Source organism: Sinocyclocheilus rhinocerous, unplaced genomic scaffold (genome assembly GCF_001515625.1).
Source record: "Sinocyclocheilus rhinocerous isolate Xijiao unplaced genomic scaffold, SAMN03320098_v1.1 scaffold574, whole genome shotgun sequence".
NCBI classification, from domain to species: domain Eukaryota; kingdom Metazoa; phylum Chordata; class Actinopteri; order Cypriniformes; family Cyprinidae; genus Sinocyclocheilus; species Sinocyclocheilus rhinocerous.
This window is the reverse complement of record NW_015659919.1, coordinates 1,076,779-1,095,045: the sequence shown is the minus strand read 5'-3', so window position 1 is coordinate 1,095,045 and position 18,267 is coordinate 1,076,779. Positions and strand designations below refer to the sequence as shown.

At 38.4% G+C, this 18,267-nt stretch overlaps 1 protein-coding gene across 6 annotated transcripts in view; it reads right to left on the bottom strand.

Moving 5' to 3' along the window:
* Nucleotides 1-18,267, bottom strand: part of LOC107724338 (engulfment and cell motility 1 (ced-12 homolog, C. elegans)) — a 115,953-nt gene that overhangs the window by 42,761 nt on the left and 54,925 nt on the right. For 3 of the 6 annotated variants that reach the window (XM_016533224.1, XM_016533225.1, XM_016533223.1), the window contains 11 exons: nucleotides 16,592-16,664; nucleotides 16,428-16,478; nucleotides 14,653-14,822; nucleotides 7,565-7,600; nucleotides 5,292-5,391; nucleotides 4,157-4,308; nucleotides 3,658-3,736; nucleotides 1,816-1,857; nucleotides 1,605-1,655; nucleotides 1,175-1,297; nucleotides 543-671 (listed from right to left, as the gene is read on the bottom strand). In XM_016533224.1, coding sequence (XP_016388710.1) covers nucleotides 543-671; nucleotides 1,175-1,297; nucleotides 1,605-1,655; nucleotides 1,816-1,857; nucleotides 3,658-3,736; nucleotides 4,157-4,308; nucleotides 5,292-5,391; nucleotides 7,565-7,600; nucleotides 14,653-14,822; nucleotides 16,428-16,478; nucleotides 16,592-16,664 — 1,006 coding nt within the window. The remainder of the gene's footprint in view (nucleotides 1-542; nucleotides 672-1,174; nucleotides 1,298-1,604; nucleotides 1,656-1,815; nucleotides 1,858-3,657; nucleotides 3,737-4,156; nucleotides 4,309-5,291; nucleotides 5,392-7,564; nucleotides 7,601-14,652; nucleotides 14,823-16,427; nucleotides 16,479-16,591; nucleotides 16,665-18,267) is intronic. The other 3 variants (XM_016533227.1, XM_016533226.1, XM_016533228.1) reach the window with 3 other exon arrangements.

The following is an 18,267-nucleotide window of genomic DNA, read 5'->3' as shown; positions in this document are numbered from 1 at the left end:
GTGTTCTACACTGGTTTCAAACAAAAAGCTGCATATTACCTGCCATTCATTTTCACTTAAATGTAGGCCTAATGCTTGGCGGTTATGCTTGACTCTAACGCCGGTGCATTGCCATTGCGACTTACCTATGATGAATTTACAGCTGAGAGCGGCATTTCACTCGTTGGATGCGTCAGCGTCACGTTTGCATATGGCCGTACTATGCCATATGCAAATATATTATGTATGTATGCATGTATGTATGTATTAGGGATGCACCGATGTATCGGCCGCCGATATTTATCGGCCGATTTTTGATTATTTTAAAGCCATCGGCATATCGGAAATAGCATGAAAAGGGCCGATACCGATGGTTTATTAATTAACTGCATGGAGACAATGAGTTGCATGTCTGTTGCATAATCCAACGTTTTATATATATACACACTAAAGTGTTACTGTCTGTCTGTCTATCTATCTATCTATCTATCTATCTCTCTCTAAATATATATATATGTGGGTGTGGGTGTGTATGTATTGCAATGTCTTGTATGAAAACTTACGATGAAGCCCAGCTTTTTGTAGTCTCTGGTGTACATGGACTTGCGCTTCTCAAAGCTGCCACTGTTGTTAGACTCACACTCAACGTCAAAAGCGATCCTGCGTAGCTCGAAGATGATGTCCCTCTGAGCCTATACAAACACAGGTACAAAACCTTATTATTACACAGCTTGTTTCTGATCTTTCAATCAAAACAATAGGCCAACAATAGCTACATGTTTCTCATATCACTCTTTCTTTCTCAAAGTAATAAAATGGTAACACTTTAGTATAGGGACCAATTCTCACTATTAACTAGTCTCTTATTAGCATGCCTATGATTAACATAGTGGCTGTTTATTAGTACTTATAAAGCACATATACTGCATGACCATATTCTACATCCCTAATCCTACCCGATACCCAAAATTAACAACTACCTTACTATTAATAAGCAGCAAATTAGGAGTTTGAGGCAAAAGTCATAGTTAATGGTTTGTTAATAGCAAGAATTGGACCTTAAAATAAAGTGTGACCAATAAAATAATTAAACTGAAATCAATATTTAATGTCCATTAATTTATTGGCCAAGCAGCTGTATAATAAGTCGGACCGAACAGTTGAACAGTTATTACAGCTGTAGACAGAGGTTTACCTGGTCTTGAGGATCCATCTTTGTCATCATGCGGTCCTCCAAAAGGTTAAAGGTCAAAACTTGTAGTACATATAACTGGTGGGCCATTTCATCATTTATGGGTTTGTTACTCCTGATCACATTCTGAAAAACAAGAAAGAGAATTTTAGGCAGATGGATAACATTGAACTGCTGTGGAGATATTACTTTCCTTTTCTAAAACATCTCTTTTGTTTTATATTCAACACTTTGACCTGCATTTTATGTATGAGAGAAGCTACGCAAATAATAACACTACTACTACTTTCCCGGGACTTGAAGAAAATGATCATTTCTGATATTTTCTGCATCAATTACATGAGAGCAATACCAGAGAGAGATGTTTATGTTCAGACTGGCAAACTGCCATACTACTCGTACTATTTTCGTAATATGTATACTGTGCACTTACGCTGAGGATGATTGAGCGCAGCTGCTTCTGTGCTAGAATGTGAGCCATCTCCTACAATCAAACAAAACACTGAGTCACCTTAGTTCTCACAGACTCACACACACATATTCAATAACCTCTTCAAAAGGTGTAGCTTTACAAACATATGAAACATCTCAGTCAAATAGTTAAATCACCTACAGCGGCTTTACCTCAACTAGAGAGCACTTACTGTAAGAGGACAATCAAGGATGTTCACATTGTCCTCATCAAACTACCATTACGAGCACAGCGAGGGGAAGAAATAATGAGAGAATGAGACAGAAACAAAGAAGAGAAAAGAAGCGAGAGAAAGCAGAGGCATTTTGTTAGTAGAACAGAAATGAGAGGTCAGCAAAACAGACCTGAAGAAACTGTAAAACGACATTTAGGATATGAGGCAGTTACACAAGCCCCCTGTGACTCTGAAGTCACTCTCTCTTACTTAAAGGGTTAAGTTAAGGGACGTAAACAGCGTATGCTGTCAGCTGTGTCATGCCGGATCTGTTTCCTACGTTGTTATGATTTGATCTGAACGAAAACAGTGTATCCATGTGACGCAGCTGACACAGAACAGCATACACTGTTTACGTCCAGCGGATACTCTCCAAAATGGCGCTACAGGGTGACACGGAGGAGACGAATTGTTGAATAAAGTTGTTGTTTTTTTCTTTTGCGCACAAAAAGTATTCTCGTAGCTTCATAAAATTACGGTTGAATCCCTGATGTCACATGGATTATTTTACAGATCTCCTTGCTACGTCTCTGGACTTGGGAACATTTCAGTTGTATTGCTGTCTATGCAGGGTCAGACAGCTCTCAGATTCCATCAAAAATATCTTAATTTGTGTTCCGAAGATGAACGAAGGTCTTACGTGTTTGAAACGACATGAGGGTGAGTAATTAATGACAGAATTTTCATTTTTGGGTGAACTATCCCTTTAAAGCTGTTGTAAGCTATTTTTTAATACCACGCAATAAAATGTCCAACTACCCGACAGATATCACAAAAATAGGTGCCCTGAGAAACCACACAGCCCTGGGCTCTGTAAACAGCTAGCATGTGTTAGCCAATCAGAACATTTGGAGATTCTGTCCGACTCGCTGTCTGTCATTCATTTCGCATGTTCAGGTTCTGCTGGCGTCGGGTTTTCTGACATATCTTTGTAGAACGGCACATGGTTGAAGGAATGAGGGGTGATATAATTCAGTGGCTAAGTCTAAGGGGAGTTAGCAATATGGCTAATTTTGCTTATAATACTAGCTAGTTTTACATTTTCCCTTCACTTAAGTTTATCAAAACTACATCAATGTTATTTCAGAGAAACTTTGCAGACAAAATAGGTCAGCAATGTATAAGAGACAGTTCCCTTGGAAGCTCTCTCTTGGACAACACAGAAAATTTGTGCGAACTTAAACCTGTTACGAAATCCGCATTCTGCTCTTATGTGATAGTCGTAATTGCATGGATTCCTATTAAAATGACTGGATTTTGCCTAGTAAAATTTGCAGAATAACGGTGAATGTGACCACTCATTTAAAGATTGTTCTCTAACCCACTCCACTCAATTGGCTATCAAGAATAACAGGCATTAAATATGGGTGGAGGCTGAAAGGAATTGACCTGAGCTGAAAAACTCACACATTGCATGCTTACAAAGACACAAATAGACACTCATACAGGTACAAAATACAAAATTATGCCAAATTAAGTGACAAATTTGCATAACTTTTCACAAAGTGGACTTCTTGATCTAAGTCCTAAGTTTCCAGCATCAAGTCATTTTTATGTTCCCACTAATACTAAAATGCTGCATGAATGGACAGAATTGCCTGAATGCCTAAAATGTTGTGTGATGCTATTGACAGTCACAGCTTGTTAGAACAAAAAAAATTTAGACAAACATGGAAGTGATTCAGTTGACATTTTCTCACGTCTTGCCTGATGAAGACACAGTGTCATTATTTAGTCCAGACAACAACAAATAAATGGGGGGAAAAAAACAGCAAATGGGTTTGTGTGCGTGTGCTGTACCTGTCTCTTCTCCTCAGGGGCTTTGAGGAACAACGCATTAATCACTGCGACGGTGTAAGTCTGAATGTCCTGATCCGTCCTGTTCCCAGAGAGGAAAAAAACTAAAACTAAGAGCGGCAATTAAAGGTAAAACTCACCAAAAATTGTCATCATTTACAACAAAAGCATATAGTTACTAAGGTTTGTTAAGCACCTAAAGCTTGATGCCCAGAAGTACATATTCACACTTGGCTGCATCGGCTATATGGTCCAATAATGTGGTGAATTTTTTTAATTTTTGGATTCTGGCAGTCACTATATGCTTTCTTTAAATTGAGAAAAGCAGCATGGACATTCTTCAAAATGTATTAAAGTTGCGTTCCACAAAAAAAAAAAAGCAATAGAAGTTTAAAATGCCATATGGATAAATAAGTGACATTTTTTATTTTTGTCTCAACTTTTCCTTTAAATAATCTCAATTTGATAACTACAATTGCAAAGAGCTATCAATTGTCCATACCCTTGCAGATGGGGGATGAGCTGACCAATAGTGATTTCTTGAGCCACCTTCTGGTAGAGATCTTGACTGTTGAGCACCATTGATTCCAGGATGGCTAGAGACCTCTGGAGTACAGCAGTGTCCATGGCAGATTTACACACATAACTGGCAATCTGAGGATGAAGTGAGAGTGGCTTTGATTGGTTAAAAAGCATGCACAGAAATCTGGACACTGAATGTTTCAAATCTAGAGTGCCATCAAAATAGAATATGAACATTGTGCAGTTCAGTGTATTGTGAGATTTTTAAACACCCATTTTTAATGATCAAAGTTTTTTTTTTTCTTCAGAAGCATCAACTTAGTCACAACTCTTTAACATCTGTATGTAATTTATATGTGCATGTATTGTTAAAAGCTTTTAAAACATTACATACCATAAAAATAAATAAGTTTGTAAATGAGTGCTGCAGGGATAATGTAAAATGCAGAAATGAGCATTTTAGCACTTCTGGTTCCATTGTCCCAAAGTCAATTGGTTTTTAAATGTGATTTTGGTTAAATGCCTGAAAAAAGGTATGTGGTTAACACAAGCTCAAGATACTTTCATACTTTATTCTACAACATAAAATATATCAGTAATACTTTTAAAGATTTTACTTGTCTTGAACAAGTGGCTAAATGGGACCACCGAAGTTGTCTGGGACAACTGAACTAGTAAATTCATCTACTTACTAGTCACTTTTACAGCATTGCTGTGTTCATAATCACACTCTTTCATCAAACTTTCAGGGAAAATGTATTTAAATAAAGACAAAGAGATGTCAGAACTCAATGGTAGTGACATTATAGTCTTGTGCCCATGGTGTAGCTCTTTTACAGCTTAAGTCTAGCTTTTTACTTCTGTCATTTGTTTTTAGGCTTCAAAATTCAAGGCTGTGTTAAATTTTGAAGATTATCATGATGACAAAAATGTGTAAGAATCATACATTTTTGTTGGTCACAGAACTTGTATTCTGAGGGAACCAGTGTGATGTCAAAGTCCAAGTGCGCCTACAAAAACACATCATCCCTGCAGCAATCTATTTGATACCCTTTCCATTTCATGGAAACTGGCAACTTCTGAAAAGACTTCCACCGATACCCATGTGGACGCACCTTCTTGATAAAGGCCACAGAGAAGGTGTCCCAGGAGACAATGCCATGGTCCATGAGCTCCACGAAGGCCGTCAGTGTAAAGGAGAGCAGGTCACCAAAGCTAAAAAAGACAAGACAACAGCCACTAGCCACGTCTCTACCGCTCACCTGCACTGAAAGAACAGCTAAGCCTCAGCTTTACAGAGCGATAGCGAGCGAGAAGAGTCAAGTACTGGTGCAGCTGAAGAACAGGAGGACATGGAGTCAGTCCAGCTGATGTTCCTGTCCTTCAGAAAAGCAGTGAATGCCAGAGAGTTTGGCAGCAGTGGAATTACACACTGGCAGAAATGATCAGTGGTATCATGCAGCAGTTTGTTTTTGGGACATTACAGTTATGATGGCTGAACATACAACAAAATACGCTATAGTCTTCAAAAAGGAATATTTAGGTCAAATACAAGTTAAAGGCATATTACACCCAAAAATGAATTGTGATAATTTAATCCCTCATATTGCTCTAAACCTGTATGACTTTCTATCTTTTGTGGAACAGTGTCGAATCAAGTCAAGCAAGTTTTATTGTTATTGCAGAACTGCAATTTTAGCACTATTTATTTACTTGTAATATTTTATTTTTACACTTTAATTTTATTAATACATTTTATTAATAGATAGCTTTTTTATATTTTGTTTTATTTTTGTGCTTTGGGTATTTTTATTAGTTTTTGGTTGTTTTAAATATTTCTATACAGCTTTAATTTGCTTTAATTGCAGTTTTAGTTATAGTAATTTTAGTAATTCAACTTATTTCAGTTTATTTTCAAAGCAACATTTCTATTATTAAGTTTTCCTAATGTTTAAAATTTATTACAGCTTTCAAATAACAAAATTTTCAGCTAACAATAAGAACAGTGGTGAACACAATTCTGTAAAATATATATATTTTTTATGTTCCACAAAAAAAAGTCATCAAATTTTGGAACAACATGGGAGTAAGTAAATGATGTTTAATTTCAATAAACAGCATGCTGTGATTGCACAGAAAATAATTTTGTACCTTAATTTGATGGGGGGGAAAAAGTAACTCTACTGGGCAAAGCTACTATCATACAAGCATGTCACTGATGCTGTCGATAATAGCGTAATTTGTATTAAAACTCAAATATTCCTTTAAGTAATAAGACTTAATTACTCCAGAGTTTTGAGTAAATCAGACCTCAATTAAATCAGCTAGCGTCTATAAAATCTTATTTCCAAATCCTCAGTATGTGCTACAGCTTTCTAGGTTAAGATTTTTGGCTTTAAAATGAATAACACTGCCCCCTATCGTCACAAATACCTCAGTTCATGCCTTTTCATTATTCTCATCATAAAAATACAAGTGGAACGAAAGGTAAAACTTACAACATAACAAAAAATACAGCTTTTGAGCAATAATAATAATAATAATAATTGGAATAAAATTTTGATTTTAATAAATACAAAAAACACTTCAGGCCAAGACGTCTCGAGTTACAAAAACATAAATACAAATAATAACATTTTCTAAAGAACATAAAAGGCAGAGCCCTAGATATGAAACAGAAAAGACATAATAAAGTTGCCTGCATTGAGCTTAGTGTTGAGTATTTGAGGGTAGCAGGGAGTTAATACAGCGCAAGTTAGACCTCATAATAAAAGACATTAGTTGCAACTTATAAATGTACCACTGGGAGCAGGAAATATTTGCAGCTGGAATTGGGCAAAACCCTACAAATAATTACCATGGTGACATTGAGAGATGATGAAATCTCACAAAGGGATATTGAATGTTGAGTAAATGTAATGTACATGAAATGTGACATGAGTTTAGCTGAGGTCACGGGTTGTTTATGACAACCAACCATTTTAGAGGGATCCTGGGCAACAGGACTTTAAGCAACAAGCAGGGTTTTGATAAACTTTAAGAGGAATGGTGGGGGTTACAATCATGGTAATGTGAGCACATAATCTTGTCGATAAATGGAAGAAAAAGAGTTTCCCAAAGGTTAGTGCAAAGTTCCCCCTAAAGCACCAATGTTGCCCAATACCACATGCAAAAGAAAGAAAGATGATTTGGTTACATGGAAATAATATCCAAATAAAACCATAAAATCATCAGAAAAATGGTGTAGTGACTGCAGCAGTTGCCACGTGTTCCCATCGCTTTGATTGGTTTTGAGCACTGAGGCCAGAGCCCGATCATGCAGAGACTCGGCCCGGAGATTAGAGGGTAAGTGACAGGGGGGTTATCCAGCTCGAGGGGAGGGGCTTACCAGGGCTTCATAATCTTCTGCAGTTTCTGATACCGTCTGAAAAGATTTAAAAACTTTGACGTCAGGGAGACAGAAACACACAGTCAGGGTCCAAATATTCCTTTCTGAACCCATTATGACAATTACATTAGGAAAATCTGTGGAAAACCCATTGTTAAGGTTTAAAGCAAAATACAGAACATCTTAAACATCCAGTGAGGCATGAGCTGAGAGAAACACATAGCTGAACATTAAAAACCCTTTCTGAGAGACACAAAGCATGCAAAGCAGAACACTGGGAGAAGACTGCAAACACACACACACATACACACACACACACTGCCTTTACACGCATTTAATGCACGACATGTGCTTTACTCCCTGTGGTGGTTATGAGCAAGTGTGAAGGATTATCAAAAGTATCCATTACAAATCGTCATGTATTATATTGCATTCATTTACGACTCAAACGTGGCTCTTGTTTCCTCTCATGGTCCTGTCAGCAGGGCTTAGACATTGGGCTTAATACACAGATATGACTCATCATGTTTGGTCATTAAAGCTGAGGCACATTGCATGTTTGCTGTATCATTTCGGAACCAATGACTTGCACTGTACTTTTAAAACCTACTTAATCTCATAGGTTACATTTGGGACCATACACTCTCAGAAAAACAAGGTACAAAAGCTTTCACTGGGCCGGTACATTTTCAAAAACTACAAATATGTACCATTTAGGTACTAATATACACTGAACAAAATTATAAACGCAACACTTTTGTTTTTGCCCCCATTTTTCATGAGCTGAACTCAAAGATCTAAGACTTTTTCTATGTACACAAAAGGCCTATTTCTCTCAAATATTGTTCACAAATCTGTCTAAATCTGTGTTGGTGAGCACTTCTCCTTTGCCGAGATAATCCATCCACCTCACAGGTGTGGCATATCAAGATGCTGATTAGACAGCATGATTATTGCACAGGTGTGCCTTAGGCTGGCCACAATAAAAGGCCACTCTAAAAGGTGCAGTTTTATCACACAGCACAATGCCACAGATTTTGAAAAAAGTCTTAGATCTTTGAGTTCAGCTCATGAAAAATGGGGGCAAAAACAAAAGTGTTGCGTTTATAATTTTGTTCAGTGTATAAATGTAAATAAGGTACAAAGGTGTCACGATGTGTCTATGCAGGTAGCACGCAGGAGGCATGAAATAGCTCACGCAGTCTTTATTGACGAAACACAGGGTAGATTCCAACATAGAAACGGAAGCAAACGCACAAACTCAACGAGTTGACCCAACAGCAAGGAAGGAACAAACAGGAACTTAAATACACAGGATAATTAACAAACACAGGTGCCAGGAATCATCATTAAACTAAACGAGATCCATATATGGAAAACCAGAAACAAAGACAGGGGTAACACAAGAAAAACCAAGTCCAAAACACTGACATAACTCCCCCCTCCCGGGAGGCGCGTCCCGCGCCGTAACATATCCACCGGGGAGGGGGTGTGGGCGCCCTGGAGGCTGGTACAGGACGGAGACACAGGAGACATCCAGGGTGGATCAGGGAGCTCAGGGGGCCATGGCGGGACAGGCAGTCCAAGGAGCCATGGCGGAGCAGGGAGCTCAGGAGGCCATGGTGGAGCAGGGATCTTAGGAGGCCATGGCGGAGCAGACAGTTCAGGAGGCCATGGCAGAGCAGGGAGCTCGGGGAGCCTGGCCTCGGCACTCGGCCCGGCCTCCACGGATGGACCCCCCTAAAGAATATAGTCTTTAGCGGCCCTCCGTAGGCCTAACTCCCAGGGCTTGACTTGGGGACTGGAGCCCTCCTTGGGATGGACGTGGGAAATGGAGCCCTTTCTGTGCTAGACTCGGGGACTGGAGCCCTCTCTGGGCTAAACTCGGGGGCTGGAGCCCTCTCTGGGCTAAACTCGGGAACTGGAACCCTCTCTGGCTAAACTCGGGGACTGGGGCCTTCTCTGGGCTAAACTCTGGGACAGGAGCCCTCTCTGGGCTAAACTCGGGGACTAGGACCCTCTGTGGGCTAAACTCGGGAACAGGAACCCTCATTGGGCTACACTCGGGGACTGGAGCCCACTCTGGGCTGGATTCAGGGACTTGAGCCCTCCGTGGGCTAAACTCTGGAACTGATGCCCGCACTGGAGCGAGCTCTGGGGCTAGGATGAGGGCAGAGGACAGTCTTTTTCTCCTCATCCTCCTCCTTTGGTTAGAGGACATTGGTGCGGCCGGCGGGCTTGAGAATGCCGCGGCTGGCGGGCTTGACTGAGGAATGGGCGGCGGCCTTGATGGTGGGCTGGTTCTGGCTTGGACCCGGACACTCCCCAGACATCAGAAGATCCCTTCCCTCCAGCATAGTCCCTGGTGTCTGGGAGGTCCACGGGGCGATGGTAGTTGGCACCGAGCCAGAACAGAGAATTGATAGTGGTGTCATCCAATGCCGTCGCCGTGGCGAGCCCGCAGAATTCCCAGGCGTACTCGAAGAAGGGGAGATCTCGGCGGGCTAAGGCGGAGAGCCAAGCAGCTATTTCCATCATCGCGGGGAGAAACAAACAGGAAACAAAAAACTTTTCAAAAAACGGAAAACAAACAAGGGGAGAGGGGGCGCCGCTTACTGTTCTGTTTTTGTCAGGTCATCTGTCACGATGTGTCTATGCAGGTAGCACGCAGGAGGCATGAAATAGCTCAAACAGTCTTTATTGACAAAACACAGGGGAGATTCCAACATAAAAACTGAAGCAAACGCACAAACTCAACGAGTTGACCCGACAGCAAGGAAGGAACAAACAGGAACTTAAATACACAGGATAATTAACAAACACAGGTGCCAGAAATCATCATTAAACTAAACAAGAACAGGGAAAAGACCATATATGGAAAACCAGGAACAAAGACAGGGGTAACACAAGAAAAACCAAGTCCAAAACACTGACAAAAGGTGTACCTTTTGAAAATATAGCACCCCAGTGACAGCTTTTGTACCTTTTTTTCTAATAATGTGATAGTGTCATTTGGTCTACAGCAGGGGTCACCACACTCAGTCCTGGAGGGCCGCTGTCCTGCAGAGTTTAGCTCCAACTTGCCTCAACATGCCTGCCTTGAAGTTTCAAGTATACCAAACAAGACCTTGATTAGCTGGTTCAGGTGTGTTTGATTAGGGTCGGAGCTAAACTCTGCAGGACACTGGCCCTCCAGGAACAAGTTTGGTGACCCCTGGTCTACAGATTGAATGGGATGTTTATGTATTTTATGCAGTTGTCAACTACAAACGAAAGTGCAGACTGTCTTATAAAAACTTTTACATGGCTGGCGTAAATAGTCACATGATCAGGATTGTTTCCCCCTTGGAAGATGACATGTAAAAATTCAACAAAACATGTAGAACTTGTCAAAAGGCTGATGTATATTGTTTACAGAGTCTATTTTTTATTAATTTTTTTACATTTACATTTAGTCATTTAGCAGACGCTTTTATCCAAATCGACTTACAAATGAGGACAATGGAAGCAATCAAAATCAACAAAAGAGCAATGATATGCAAGTGCTATAACAAGTCTCAGTTACACTCTTAAAAATAAAGGTGCTTAAAATGTTTTTCACAGCGATGTTTCCTATTTAGGGAACCATGGTTACATAAGTAACCTGAGACGTTAGCTTAACATAGTTCACATAGCAGGCTTTTAAACAAATTATATAATAAAAAGAAAACAGATAGAATAGAAAAAGAATAGAGCAAGCTAGTGTTAGAGGCCTTTTTTGCTTTTGTTAATTGTATAACAGATAAAAATAAAACAAATAGATAGAATACAAAAAAATTAGAGAAGCTAGTGTTAGTTTTTTTTTTTTTAAGAAAACAAGCAGTTAGTAAATGAATAGAGTGCAAGTCTAAAAGGGGCAAGTTTTTCTTTAAAGAATAGAATTATAATAGAGAGTGCTAGTGTTAGAGGGTCAACTACAGATGGAAGAGATGTGTTTTTGGATTGTCAATCTGTGTTTTTCAGATTGCTGTTCAAGAATTTTTTTTTTTATAATATTGCTCGTTCATATGCTTGCACACTTGTACAAATGTAAGTGGTACACCTGTGGAAAAAACAGCAAAGCCTCATTTTTGAACACACACTGTAACTGATTATAAAATCGCAGATTTCAAAGTACTGATATATTAAGTGAAGGATAAGAAAGTACCGTAAAAACAAAGAAATATATTGTGTTATTTAATGCATTTATTCATGGTGTATTCAGAAATCATTCTAAAATGCTAAATTGCTGTTCAAGAAGCATTTCTTATTATTATCAATGTTGAAAACAGTAATGCATCTTTGTATTTTTGTGGAAACTGTGATATACATTGTTTTCAGGATTCATGATTAATAGAAAGTTCAAGATAGCAACATTTATTTATATAGAAATATTAACCTTATAAATGTCCTTGCTGATTAAAAGTATTAATTTATGAAAAAAATTATCTTACTGACCTTAAAATTTGAACAGTAGTTTATGTCTATCTACACGTGTAGTTTATTGGGAATAGAAGACTCCTATTGAAAATATAAAGCAAACCATGAATACACCATTAATAAATGCAATAAATAAAACAATATATGCACCAATCCAGGCAAAATAAATGATTAATTATGGATACCTAACATGCAATAAATAATACCAGGCATTGCTTTTTAACACTTTTTAACAATACACTACAATTGAATGCATTGACTTTGCTTCACTTAATGTGAAGCAACAAACTTTAGTGTTTTCAAGTTCTAGTTGGATCTTATCGATCAACTGTGCAAATTTCAATTATGTAGCTATGCTGGTTACAATTATGACCAAAATTCAATCACATTTTAAAAACTTTTTTTTTCATTGAGTGCTACACTTTTTTCACAGAGTGCTACAGCAGCACATGACCAGTAGAGGGAGCTACTACACCACTAACAGTTTGCACCATTCATGCCCCATGTTGTCAGAGTACTTGCTCCATACCCTCAAGAGTGCTGTCATGCTTAAGTCTTTTGAATAATCATCGCCTGGTCAGTGGCTAACAGGAATTCATGGCAAGAATGTGAGACAGTGTGTATTTGTGTGCATGTGCGTGTCCACTTGGATTCTTAACGGTATGAAAGGACTGCATAGAAACCCACACATAGGCTCTTTGAGGTCAGGAGCTGTTGACACAGAGCTGCTTTATATAAAACATACCCATGGAAATGATTTCCATGGTCAGCTCTCCAGTGTACCAAAATGTTGAAACACCTCGGCTGGCGGCGCAGAGTTCCGATAAGTAAAAACGCAGCTATTGATTCAGTGAAGTAAAACCAACATCCCAACGGCAGCCTAATTTCACTCAACCGGCAAAGAACCAGAGGGAAATCACTTCTGCTCAAGCAAGAAAATTAATGTATTAGGCAATTCAGATAAATATTCTTCCACAACTACGTGAAGTGTGAAAAGAGCCATCGAGTAGTACGACCTTGACAAATGAAGAAAGGACAGGCATAATTAGGTTAGCATGTAACGGAAAACAAAGGCATAAGTCTGTGAAGTTCACCAGTTGGAGAGGAAACATTCAGTTTGATAGACAACCTTGTCTTTCCTAAAACAATTTCTTCCCTACAGCTTCCCTATACTGTTTCCTCCTAGCCTCGTTTGTGTTTCTTTAATGCATTATTATTCCTTGACTCAGCCTGTAAGTGAGTTTTTCCAGTCCCAGTTTTCTCCCTCTATGTTTCTGTACTCTGTCTCTCTACTAAGGCGGTTTGTGTCTGCTGGCAGAGCTCGGCCTCCTCATGGGACCGTCCGTATAGGAGTTGAAAAAGCACCAGCTCAGCAGATAGTCTATGTCTGCTTTAACCTTCAACTGAGATGGTCAAGCCACACGGCTGCTTTATATCACAGAGGAGACTGGAGGAGGGAGTGAATTGTATACACTTCATTTATTATTAATAGACCTGTGTCTGATATAAAATATTTGCAGTTTATTTGGATGGTGCATCTCTGATGTGATTGAGTTGGAAGGTGCATTGTTTGTGCTGTGATTGCAGCATCAAAAAACACTACAAAGTGTCCTCAATCACAACATGCGCTCTCAATCAGGTTTTAAATCACAACATAACACTCCAAAGTCTCCAAAAACAACAAAGTGTGATCAAACACAACAGCACATGCTGTCAGACACAACATAACACTGGCCTCAAAACAACACCACAACAAAGTGCAACAAACAGTGTTGTTTCTGTGAGCATGTTGTGTTTAAAGACATTAAAGGACATCTAAGTGTTTAAGGACAGTTGTGTTTCATTGTGTTTGTGGGCCCACTGTTGTGTTTTGATGTGATTAAAAGCATGTTTTGTATTTGAGGGCACATTGTTACTTGTGTTGTGATTGAGGACCTTGCACTTTGTTGTGTTTGGTTTGAAGCCACAACGTTGGGTTGTGATTAAGAAGACATTGTATTGTGTTACATGGCACATTGTGTTTTGTGTTTTAGGGCAAGTGATTTTTTTATTAAATTTTTTTAGGAAGGTGTGTCGCTGGGTTGCGTTTAAAGCCATTATATATTATCAATGCCAAATTGTTGTTGTTGTTTTTGTTCTCTCTGAGAAAACTACACTACCGTTAAGAAGTTACTCCAGTCTTCAGTGCCCCATGATCCTTCAGAAATCATTGCTTACATTTCTTATTACCAATGTTGAAAACATTTGTCGGCAACTATAATTTGTTTTCAGCATTCTTGATGAATAAAAAGTTCCAAAGAACAGCATTTATTTACATAGAAATATTTTGTAACCTTATAAATGTGTTTGCTGAATAAAAGTATCAATTTCTTGAAAAAAAAAAATCAATAAATAAATCTTACTGACCAAATGGTAGATTATGTTTATCTACCAGTTTAGTTTATTGGGATTTGAAGTCTCCTTCAGAGAAATCTGAATAGGCAAGTGCAAGTCACTGGCTGTGTTTTTATTCAGGTTTGAATAGCTTAAGCCCTGCTAAGAGGACACATAAATGAGTGAATATCAAGAGCACTGTAATGGTAACAGAGAGATAGAAGGAAAAGCAGCCAGAGGAACAAACAGTTACTTACTCTGTGCCACTCTCCACCATCTGTGTGAGCAGCGAGATGCCGTCGAGGTTGATGAACTCCTGAGCAAAGGTGATGTCTCGTGAAGAGTTGGCCAGATCCTTCAGAGCGTCCAGCTTCATGTCCATGCTGGACGACTGGATGCGCTCATGCAGCTGCTGGGCCATCTGGGCCTGTTACCATGGCCACAGAAGAGGCGTGTAAATGAGAGTGTGACAGATCGTCATGTAGGAGGTCAGGACTTTTAGTCACACAACTCAAGGAAGAAGGCGAAACTGCACTTCTCTAAATTACTGCCTTGCTGAATCCACAATCATTCCCTCATTAGAAAGTATTAATCATGCCATTGTGTTAGTTAATGTTTTTTTATTTTATTTAATCATTTCAATGCAGATGACTAAATATAAACTATTCTCCAAGTTATATTCAAATGAATGAAAAGTTAGTTTATGTATTATAAATTTCTGCATTTGCAGTGGCCCCAAAAAGTATTTGGATACTTAACACACTTATATGACAATAAAAGATGAAAGATTAGTTTTCATTCATATTTTGTACGAGTTTTTACTTTAATATCTTCATTTTTACATACATTTTTAATTTGGTTAATATTTTGTCATTTTGTTGTGTTTTTTGTCATTTTTATTTATTTTTTAAAAATGTCTATATAGCATAATAAACAAAAATAAAAATATTAATAAAAACTATTTTTTATTACTTTTTATTTCAGTTATTTTAGTACATCAAGCTAAACTTAATGAAAAATGAAAAACGTTGCTTTAGCAACTACTAAACAAAATAAAAATAAAAAAATAAAATAAACTTTAACTGAAATAAAATATAGATTTTTTAATGGTTTTAGTTTTATTTAATTGCAATCACTGTGTTAAGGGCAATGCAGAAGTGGCATTAAAATTAGTTTTCAGTGATAATCTTTTCTGACCACATTCGACAAGACTTACATTATTTTAAATGATCTGATTTAAATGACAAACATTTTAAAAAAGCATAATTTGTTTACAGATGACAATTGCATTATATGCAAAATATCAAACCAATGACATTAATTAATGGAGTGACTTGAAAATTGATGAAAATTCCAAATACTTTTTGTAACAACTGTAATCTGATTTCCATCTCTCTTCTCTTCAAACTAAACTTGCTTTGATCACCTTAAAAAAGCACTTTGACTGCACTAATGTAACCGAACACAGCATTATAAACATATGCTTCATCATGAGCACTACAGAATTGCTTTCTTCTGTGAAACCTATTGAAACTGTACCGAGCACTGATGAATGTTAAATATCAGTAGCGGCTGGTGCAGAACATCACAGGAAGAGAAACAGTCATTGTTGTCATTATGCTAGAGGGGACGGTTTCAAATGTCACAGACATCAGCTTTAAATATCATCATTCCCAAGCCGCAAATTCAGATGGGTCATATGAACAGCAGTTTCTGAATGAAATATTCATTCTAATATAATGCGGCTTCAAAACGATAAAAATTTTTATAACAAAGAGCCAATCCGTAACCGGCAGAGAGAAAATAATGACCGCTGGGCACATTTACGCCTTCACAGGTCACGCAAGAATGTTTCTCAGCTGCTGACACTTTAGGAAGCTTTGGTAATGTAACCTATCACCCCTCACATCTGAAGAATTACAGGCCCCAGCTGGACGGGGCAGGGCTTCAGAGGATAAAAGCAGGTCCCTCCTGCTGATAGAACCTTTAGAGTTGCCAAAAATACATATATAAACTCAAATGTGCTACTCACAGCTGACGTAGTAAGCCGCAGAATGGAGCCGTTTTTGATGTTGTTGCGATTCTGTGAAAAAAAAAAAAGAAGAGGAAAAGAGGCATTGTTATGCACTGGTATGAGGCATTTTTTTAATTATTGAGCTTAGCAATACAGCTTCTTTTTGAGCTTTTGCATTTAACCTTTTCAGTGATGTAGAAGTTGGTTGAGTCAGCATTCTGCAGGGCAAAGGTTTCAGGGTTTGGCAAGTTCCACCTAACGAGAGAAAATTCAGACAATCATCAGAGATACGGAGATGTGTGTTGCTGTGTAACAAAAACAGCATTGGTGAAAAAGGTGATGGGGTAAATTTCTTGGAATCAACAGTTGAAATCATTTTTAGAGATTCTTATATTAGAATAAAGGTTAACGGTAACAACAATCTTTTGAAACAACAACAATGCTCATGGTAATCAATGGGAATATCCTAAACTGTATAAAAAAAAAAAAATACAAAAGAAAAGAAACAAAATAGTTTTGAGAGAACAAAAACTATTATAAAATGGTAATCCTCACATTCAACCTAATAAATGACCATTTATATTATATATAATTGGTCTGAACAAAATGGTGGTACTTATGGAACAGCAGAAATACAGTGGCTACCCCTGTAAACAAAGCAGTGCTGCACTTACAAACATTACTTAATTATCAGACTGAGGTAAAATTAGGGGTGGCGATATACCGGTAGACATGATTAAACGGTAGAAATTTGTCAACTGCTAGAGATTTTGGACTATAGAGCTTTGGAGGTTGACGTCACGCACTCTAAACTCCACCATTTTGGCAGGCAATCAGGAGAGAGCTAGAGCATTGGTATCGACAGACTATTTAGACCTTACAAACCTTACTATTTCAACATGGTGGACATGCTGTGAGCCAGGATGCCAGAACAGGCAGGGGACAGCTAGGGTTGCCAACCGTCCCGTCCCGTATATTAGGCTTAATTTATGTGTCCCGTACGTGACCCCCCTTGGCCCGTTTCTTGCCCCCTCACACAGTATTCGTTAAGTAAATCAGAAAATGCTGAACATAACTGTTTGAGAAAGGCTGCAGAATCCAGAAAGGCTGCTGGCTGGTCGCTCCCGCTTCACAATTAACACAAAATGACCAATAAAAAAAAAAGTGTCAAGCACCAAAAGCAGCCCATATTATATATATATATATATACACACGATTGTCCCATAAAGCAAAGGGGAAATCATTTTATTGTATTCCTAAGGATCTCGATAGACGACTAAAATGGTTCACTGCAATAAAACATGATAACCAACACAAAATTTGGGATTAAACGGGTAAGATTTCAGACTCCAAAGTTTAATATTCATCACAAAATTAGATTGCGTCCATTTGTACCCCTCCAGGCTTTTGTAGGCTTTTAATTAAAGAATCTCTGGAGTAGGACAAGGGAAAGTTGATGAGGTAGTTGTATATATCAGGATACTGCAGGTCAGGAAATCTATCCGTTCCTTTATTGATAGGCTACACGTTAAAAGCACCATGGGGGCATTTATAGGGATCTGTTATGCTTAATCTATTAAGTTTTGCTATGTACAGGTCTATGTCTTTTGAATTAAAGTAAGCAGTGAACTCTGTTGCCTTGAAACTCATGCTGGTGCCATTCATTTCATATTCGCTCACGGCTGTCCCTGCCTGCCAGCATGGTGGTGTAAACAGAATGGGTCACGTGACGTCTGGAGCTCTATTGTCTCTATCGCAGTAACACACTCAGCGTGACGTTGCTGTGGTACATGGTCACAAAAACCTATCGCTTGCATGTGTTTTTAAGCATTGCGGTTTAAAAACAAGTGATTTTAAG